Source organism: Bombus impatiens, unplaced genomic scaffold (assembly GCF_000188095.3).
Source record: "Bombus impatiens unplaced genomic scaffold, BIMP_2.2 scf_0257, whole genome shotgun sequence".
Lineage (NCBI taxonomy): Eukaryota > Metazoa > Arthropoda > Insecta > Hymenoptera > Apidae > Bombus > Bombus impatiens.
The window spans coordinates 715878-725150 of record NT_176676.1 but is presented as its reverse complement, the minus strand read 5'-3'; the positions used below and the strand labels follow the sequence as shown (position 1 = coordinate 725150).

Here is a 9273-nt window from a genome sequence, read left to right as displayed (position 1 = left end):
AATATATGTTACTAGAAAAATGATCAAGTATATAGAAGAAAGATTTAACGATATTATAATTCATGATTTAAAGAATGAACTATCGTGATACATAATTTTACATCACATGTCGGATATCTATTTCCCGATAACATTCTTGTAATCTTAATTAATCGCTATCGTGCTATATTCATGTCGTGTCATTACATCATCTCTAAGCAACTATGCTAAAGCCTACATCATTATGTCACAGACACCTATTCTCTACGCCTGCCATGAAACTTTCTTTTCATAATTCAAGTATTGAAATCCAACTCGAGAAATATCTTACTCCTACCGCAAAATCATCTTTCGGATACTGGAACCAGAGAAAATACATGTTACACGAAGTTAACACGTCGCAATTCCTCCGCCTCCGACATATGGCAAACAAATCTAACAAATATAAATGGAGGAAGGAAGAAGATTTGTCTTGATCAGAGGAACATATTCGATACGGTTCTAGACGCGAGGCGAATGAATCATGTTGCCGACTGTAACCGTGTATAAAACTATATCGAAGCCACCCCCTTACAAGAACGTATAACGGTTGAAAAAGGGGGGGTGTATGTGTCGGGATAGAAGGGGAGGATGGCACGTTTCTGCGCAACTCCGAGGGCTTTTCCCCTGTCCCTCGCCATCTGCTGGAAGCTGCACGAGTGAGGAGATGTATTGAACAGGCTGAATGCGCGTGCAGAGATGCGCGAGTATCCGCGAATTCCCGGCAGCACGGGGCCGCAGTCCGCACAATAAAGAAAAAAATTGCCACAGAGTTAGAGGAACAGAGAGGTGGCGAGCGAGACAGAGACAGAGATACCGTCCTAATCCTCCTGGACGCCGAAGAGGCAGACTCGATTAATAGTCACGGTCGCGAGAGAAACGACGTCGTCCTCGTGCGCGCGGTGCCTCGGGATGAGACTGCTGCTACTTTAAGCGGAGCTTCCGGAACGGAGTACCGTTCAATGGGCCACCGCGTCTGGTGATCATCATCTCTGGTGAAACAGTTTTTCAATTTGTGTCTCCCGTCTCGTAAATCGTTCTCTCAACGCGTCGTTACTCACGAGTTCAACGAATAAAACGAGTTGTTCGGTCGGCGTCGAAACGCGTGTGAGTCGTTTTGTCCGGGAAACGAGCAGTATCAGACAAACGCCTGATAAAATGAGACCCGGCGGCTTCGTTTTGTTCCATCTTCTGCTTGTGTATATGTTTTTCCTCGTATCGGAAGCGAGACTCATACAACAAGCGGCTGACGACGACGACGACGACGATGACGATGATTGGGACGACGAGGACGACGAGGACGACGACACCGACGAGCAGAGTTATCAAACGAAACCGGAGGTGGACGATGACGGACGCATATATAAGAACCCGAGGAATTCCCCGTCGGCGGCGTGTCCAAGAAACGAGGGACAGGCGGAATTGCTCGGCCAGAAGTGTCTGCGAAAGTGTTCTACCGATGAAGATTGCAAGAGCAAGAAGAAGAAGTGCAGATGCGACGGTGTTTGCGGGATGTCTTGCATCAAGCCTGAGAGAGAATGCCCGGCGCTGAGCGATATTCAGCACGGTGTGAAGTCGGAGACTGGAAGATTTTTCGGCGATCAAGTCCATTACACTTGTGATCCTGATTATTTCACCGTCGGTGTTACCGAGAGAACGTGTAGGGCCGACGGTAAATGGACCGGCACGACGCCTTCCTGCAAGAAGGATGTCAGTTCCTTCTGTTCTCAGCCGCCTAAGGTGAAAAACGCGCGACACAACGCGCTCTCTGAACAGACCACTTTCGACTTGGACAACGAAGTTCAGTACTTTTGCGACCATGGTTACACGACTACCGGTATCAGAAAGGCGAGGTGCCTGTTGATGGAAGGTATTGCTAGCTGGTTTGGACCTGACATCACCTGCGAGCCGCAGAAATGTGGACCTCCCGCGGATATAGCGAACGGCGGGTACGCGGGTATGTATCATTTTGGCTTTAGGAGTGGTTTGTTACGGTTTAGTGGGAGAAGATATATAATATAAGAATAACCGAATCTTTGTTGAGAAATTGAACCGTTAGAAGGATATTCACTATTTGATATTATGAGAGTAGTAAAAACGATTCATTCGTAATATTTCGTGGAGACTATAGAAATACAGCGGTGCATTTTTGAAGATTTGAATAATTTTTTTTGGAGAAAAAAGGATAAAGATTTCTTATATTTGATATTATGTGCTATTTTATGTATTTTTCTTTTAGATTCATTTACTACAGGTTTCATATCATAATTGTCGGTATTTAACTACTTCATTCGCAAATTGTTTAACAGACAGTAACGTTTGTTTGACAATTTTCTCTTTATTTAGAAACGCGCGAGGATTCTTTACACATGGAATAGAATTTATTTGTGATAATACAATGGTGATCGAATTATTCCGATTATGTACTTCGAAGTTGTCGCTTATTGTATGGAACAAGAAAGAAGAGAATAGCGAATATTTAATACATAGCAAGGATTTAAAAATTCGTCCAAATTACTGGAAATTTGGAATACAAAATAATTTTATCATACTCAACGGTAGTAATATTCTACTTCATAATTCTATATACGTTGTCATAGAATTACATTTTTGAAATGCTCATTACCACCGATGGTGCAGAAGCACCGTCGTATGAAAACTGAACAGAAACTGAAATGAATTTGTCTAAAGAAATAATTATTACATATTAGATACCGATTAAATCTTTGATCTCTATTAAAAATTTATCTTTTTTGAATATATTTTTAACTTGTAGAAACCTATATAAGCAGACACTTGATGTGAACCATTTTTATCTTATATTATTTCAATTATAAGGATTCTTAGGCGAAATCGCAACGTTTGTTTTCTGTTCAAGGCGAATGTTATACGTACGATTGTAGTGTGTCGTACCATTGTATGGATGGCTACGAATTAGTTGGCAAAGCGGAGAAGTTATGCTTGGCAGATGGCACATGGACTCCTAAAGAATCACCACAATGTGTGCAAGTAAGAGTTTTTCGCGACATATGAAACTTGTTTCTTCATGTTCCGTTCCCTTTTTATTTGAATCCTTTTTATACCTTTTATTTTTATTCTTCATCCTTTTTAACTGGATGCTACAAAAATTTAAAATAATTATATGTTCTATGGGATCAACGAATCTAAGAAAATGTCAACTGAACGCATTAAAGGCCAAACGATAGTTTGTCATAATTTATCAAATTTCATATAATTGTAGGATCTGCATACTTGGAAAATATAGCGGCGAAAAAAATATTAAGCGAATCTTTGAAATTTCCTTCCATACACACAATGTTAAGGATCAGAATTTGCTTATGTAAACTGATTGAAAAGAAATTGTTAATGTAATGTCGCGTTAACGTTGGCTTCTAATGAGTCAAATTTGTATCAGCTGAAAAAGCATTTTCACAGCGAAATTTATGGAAATAGAAATCAGAAGTCTTACAAGACTAGAGAAGAATTACGACTAGTTAATAATTAATCATTCTTAACACGTTGACTGCCACGGTGGTAATCGGTAACCCACGTTTTATTAAAATTTTTACAATGATCGAAATAAGATAATTTTCATGAACTAGAAAATTTTCAACAACGTGAATGATTTACAGGATATTATCAAAAAAGTGTGCGCAAATACGATATAATATTTTGTAAAAGTTAAATGTTATGGTGTAGTATATTTCAATACATCACAGCTTCCAGGGTAAAGAATATAAAATTTGTGTGATAGTCAACGCGTTAATTAATCATATTTAAATTAAAAAAAAAAGAATATCAATTTTGTATGAATAACAAAATTAAAGAGATACGATATATTTAAATAAAATTGAGAAAGTGATCGCGAATTTGTTCAATAATGACCAGTAGTGTATGTGTAGGTACGTTTCGAAGCAGGAAATGTTTTCTGTTCAGGTTACAACGGTGCAATGTCCGAAACCGGAGAATCCAGTGAGCGGGAACGCGGTGTACACTTCGTATGCATACAATTCCATCGTGTCGTACGAATGCAAGTATGGATACACAGTGGTCGGCGCGACGACCAGGCGTTGCGGGGCAGATAGAAAATGGACCGGAAAGACACCTACCTGCCAGGAGATTAATTGCGGTTCACCTGGTGTTCTGTACAACGGTTGGATTGAGAATATCGAGGCGGGTGAGTCGCACGATGGAAGAGCGGAGAAAATTCTTCGCCGTGTTTATTAATAATCGCGTCGTTACGAGAATAAACAATAGTAGAAGTTTATGAGAATGTTGTAACTATTTTGCGGTCGAAACAGTATGATACGCTGAGAATATCGTGGAAAGGATTTTGTATAGATATTGGTTTGGAAAGTGTAGGCGTTTTATTCGATATAGAGTTGATAAGTATTACTTGAGACATACTTATTCAAATAATTGAATATTTGTCTCACTGTTCTTTCGATTAATATGGAATTATCTTTTTCGTAAGAAGAATGACAAACTTTTACATTTTAATCCCTACATCATATTTAAATATTAATACTTAATTCTATTTTAAATGAAGGATCATTCAATATGAATTTTCTATTCCATCGATATTCTTACATCTTCATAATTTTTTGAAAATTTCTTTTATATGAAATCATCAGGAAAGCATCAGGACAATGTTACATTCACACACAGACATATTAATATCTCATTAGATTAAACATCATTCAAAATGAATCTCTCGCTCCATCGATATTCTTTGTTACCGGTAAAAGCTTTATTTACGCAAAACTATACACCGCAACAAATACATTAAAACATTTACAACAATGGATTAAGCATCATTCAAGCTAAATTTCCCATGTTGCTTCTTTTATTTACTTCCACAATATCCTAAATTCTCCTTTGTTCAAAACCAGTCAAAATTCCGAACGGCAAACTGTTAAAACTCTTGTTTCATATTCTCAAAAATAACGAAACCCACGTAAATCTGGACTGACCTCTTTATACGCTGACTTCAACAGGTACCGGTCTGGGTGCCAGCATAATTTTCCGCTGCAACGACCACATGAAGCTCGAGGGAAATACCTCGTCGGTTTGTCAGATCGACGGAAAGTGGCGTTATCCATTGCCGCAGTGTCTTGCACCTTGCGTCGTGCCTCAAATAGAAAACGGTAACATCACGGTGGCCAGCCACGATAGGGATCACATCAACAACGTGACTGTGGTCGAGCATGGCGAGAGATTGCTAGTTTTTTGTGAAGAAAATTATGAATTCGCGGCGAACAACACGCCCGTAGTTTGTAATAATGGCACGTGGTCCATCGTGCCCAGTTGCTCGCCAGCCAGGTGTAAACAATTGCCTAAATCGCCCAAAAATGGGATGGTGATAGCACCCAAAACCGATCACGGAATGAAAGCGATATTCAAGTGCAAAGATGGATTTGAACTTGTCAAAGATGGGCCAGACAACATCACGAGATCGGTGAAATGTCAATATGGAAATTGGATCGGAGACATTCCTCACTGCATGCAAGTGTTTTGTCCTTTCCCTGGTTTCATCGAGAATGGAAAGGTCTTCTTGATGGGCAACATGGGAGTCTATGATTATAGGCCATATGTGAAGAAGGTTGTGAATAACAAGCAGATTATGTATGATTGTGACAAAGGATACGTCCTGGATGATGGACCCACTGGAGCAACTTGTGTTGGAGGAAGCTGGAGCCCTAAGGAGCTGCCCAAGTGCATTCCTGGACAGCACCCTAGGCTCAGATGGAGCAGACGTCGAAGATCTGTGAATGAGGAAGATCTTACTATGAATTACAGGTAAGTTGAAGATTTTTCTATTATATTTATGAATGAATTGTAGGATTCAGAATCGAATGTTGATTTAAGAAGAAAGTTGATCGACATGGTAGCCATTGATGATTGGTATTCACGCTAGAACTATTGATATTTAATACGTACCTAAATATATTATACATTAACTGGAATTAAAACATCATGAAGTGAATAAGTATATGTAAACAAAAATAAACATTAATATGACCAAAGAACACTTGCATCTCTTTAACAGATAATTGTAAAAACAAAAATTTGTCAATGATAAAAAGTTTGATTAAAATACTTCCATTGAATAAACGATTATATATTCGTATAATTTTTAATGCTTCCTAATGGTATTTCGGAGATGTAAGAAATTTTTTAACTATAAGGAATTACGATTAATCTTGAATAATTGGAAAGGGGATACATATAGTAAATTTCATTTTGAAATATTTAAATGTCGCTTGTATTTCAACTGTGGGTATAAGAATTTTGCATTTATAATTACATTATTTATATTTCAATTTTTATATACAGATAAAGTAGAGAAAAAATAGGGGAATTTGAAGTTTAATTTCTACTGGGATATCTGTCCTTAGGAAGTCGAACTAAATCTTTTTCCAGAAAATTCATCGAGTTCTTCCGCAAGATCGGCAAGAAGCTGCTGCATCTCGAGATGAACAAGAGCAAAGAGCACTCGAAGCATAAGATCGAGGCGAAGAACTCGAACTTCAGCCACCACGACAACAGCACTGAAGCTCTATCGTGGAAGAAGCATCCAGGCCATGGAAACAGATCGCGTCTTCGCGAGGAGAAGATGATCGACTTTCTCAAAATCGTCTATCGTAAGCTGCAACGCATGGACGCCAGACAATCTAACAATTCCACCAACGGCAGTATGCACGATCTTCTAAACGCTATGAGTAAAAACTTCTTCCACGTAGATTTATCCGAATCTCGGAAGAATAATTCCGGCAGAGGTCGTTCGGAATTTGAAATTCGAAACCAGAGAGAATTCATCAAACTTAAACGAGAGTTCGAGCGGATCATGCGATTTTATAATAAGTCAATGCGTTGGAACGAGAAGCAGAATCGAAAGGATTCAAAGAAGAAAGGCCAATCTCACGGAGAAAAGGGGAAGAAATCAAAGGATAAGAAGAAGCATCGTAAAAATTATTACAAGGGATTCTACGAATTCGTGAACAGTTACGTAACCGAAAAACTGTCTATGTTGGAGGCCCGGAACGCCACCGAGGAGCTGATCAAAAATATGAAGATCGACAAGTTCACCGTGCGAAACGGCACAACGTTCACAGTAGGTGAGATGTACGCGTTCTTCAAACATATCATAGAGGCTAAATTAAACAACACGGAGGACACGACGCAGGGGGAACCGTCGACAACGGCGTCTTCGTTTTTCACGAGCACGACCGCCGCCATTCCGCCGCCATTGGCAGCAGGAACAGTAGCAGCAGTACGGTGACGACGTCGAGCACGTCGACGACAAGCGGCACGACTACGACGCTGGCGACGCCGAGGGAGATCGAGGCGCGCGATAATCGATCTTCGACGATGGCCAGTAACGAGTCTTCGATGCTGGACAACGAGATCCCAGCCAAAGAAGGAGTGCCAAAGCACCGCAGCAAGCGAATACGAAACGCATCCGAGGACAGTGGTCCTCCGCGTCAGAAGAGGAGGCTGCTGTCCCTGAACGAGCTGCTGATAGCCAACAAGAAGAGCACCAACAACATTGCCGGCTCGTCGTCGTGGAGGAGCGAGAAGCAATGGGCTACAAAGAGGTTCAGGGCCTACGACGACGAGAAGACCAGGCTGTTTACGTTCAAAGAGCTCGAGGCTCAACAACAAAGTCGCTCTAAACGATTCCTGCCACCGTCTGAGCTGGATAATCAAATCTTTTTAAAAAATTTATATCTACACGCGTACGAAGACGAATATCGGGCGAACGTGAAACGCTCGATCGTTCAAGGAAATCATACGAACGAGCAGCAGCCGACTGTGTACAGGAGGCGCAAGGGCAATCTGGGCGCGTACGAGATCAAGTGAACGAAAAGCGGAATTAATTGTGTTGTGATATTATTGACGGAATTTACTGAGGTCATTAATACCGATATCAATTCGATTTTAGGCGAGTATACATAATATACGATAGGATTATAATCGTTGTCCCTCGTCGATGCGCATTGTAAGACGTGTATCGCGCTTTTTTCAATGAATCAATCTTTTTCCATTTGTCAAGTCTCGGTGTAACCTGGTTTTACGATGGGGTTATCGTAACCCCGTAAAGTCATTATTCGACACTTATTCGCCGCGATGCGAGCTGATAGAATTTCAATGGTTTGTTCCAGGTATTCCCTTTTGATTTTTCTTTCCTTTCATTGTGTTTTCCTCGTCGTGATAATTGATGGTTATTCGATAAGTCGATGATTATTCGATGTCTTTTTATGTATGGAATGCGAAGATTAGTGCACAAGCCCCTTGTCCAGTTGAAATCGTTGCTGAAAGGAGAGGGTTAAAAGCGTGTTACAGGGTTTTTAATCCACAACGTTTAAGACTGATCAACTTCGAATTTTTAACGTAACTTTTATGGTTTCTTCGCTTTCTTCTGTCTACAACGGATAAATTTTCAACGTTGAATTTTTAAAGAGAGATTGATGAAAAAATGCCTGCCAAATTTCCTTACTTTTATTAGTTTGTGATACTACGGGAAAGCAGTAGTTCTTCATTTAGTGTAACGAGCATATATCGTTAATAAGATAAATATGAAGAACGAAAGACAGAATCAAAATGGAAACGACGTATTGACTACAAGGGGCGTAAAAGTATTTTAGATATGGCTGTCGCTGAAAGTAGAGATAATTGCCAGCACAAGAGCAGCGTGTCGTTTTGTTTTCAAAGTAGCCAGCTCGCATTGCAAAAAGTATTTTAAACTCTTTGAAAAATCGTATTAGTAGAAGGATATGTTAAACGTATTTTAAGTATATCGTGGAAAAGGCATCAAAAAAAAAAAAAAAAGAAAAGGAAAAGGATAAAACGAAGAAGAAAAGGATTTAAGAAAAAGAAGACGAGTCGAGAAGGAAAAAAGGTAAAACACGTTCGGAACTCGTTCGATCAAAACGATCTTCCGTTGTATAATCGATTAAGTTTTCACGAACCGCGAGGCTGTGTTTGTTAAACTATTGTATCGATTAAAAAAATAGGTTTTTTAACTGTTATTATCGAAAGGCATTGTAACGTTACGACGTTGTATATAATACATTCACGTTGATTTCATGTCTTTCTCTCCTCGGTTTGATACCAAGACGATAAGATATATATATATATACACATACGGTCGTATCAATACTCCCGTCCTCGTCTCTTCGTAATTAACTTTTACTTGCGAATGTTTCAAATCCACAGTACACGCATACATATTTGAAACCATTTGTATCGGTC

At 39.6% G+C, this 9273-nt stretch overlaps 1 protein-coding gene across 1 annotated transcript; it reads left to right on the top strand.

The window, feature by feature from the left end:
• The first annotated feature begins 694 nt into the window (after positions 1-694).
• Positions 695-8895, top strand: LOC100741220. Its single transcript, XM_012384351.3, is given in 6 exon segments — positions 695-1975; positions 2897-3027; positions 3955-4195; positions 5016-5817; positions 6442-7258; positions 7261-8895. Coding segments are annotated over 6 exon segments (3411 nt in total). The 5' UTR covers positions 695-1176; the 3' UTR covers positions 7882-8895.
• The last annotated feature ends 378 nt before the right edge of the window (positions 8896-9273 follow it).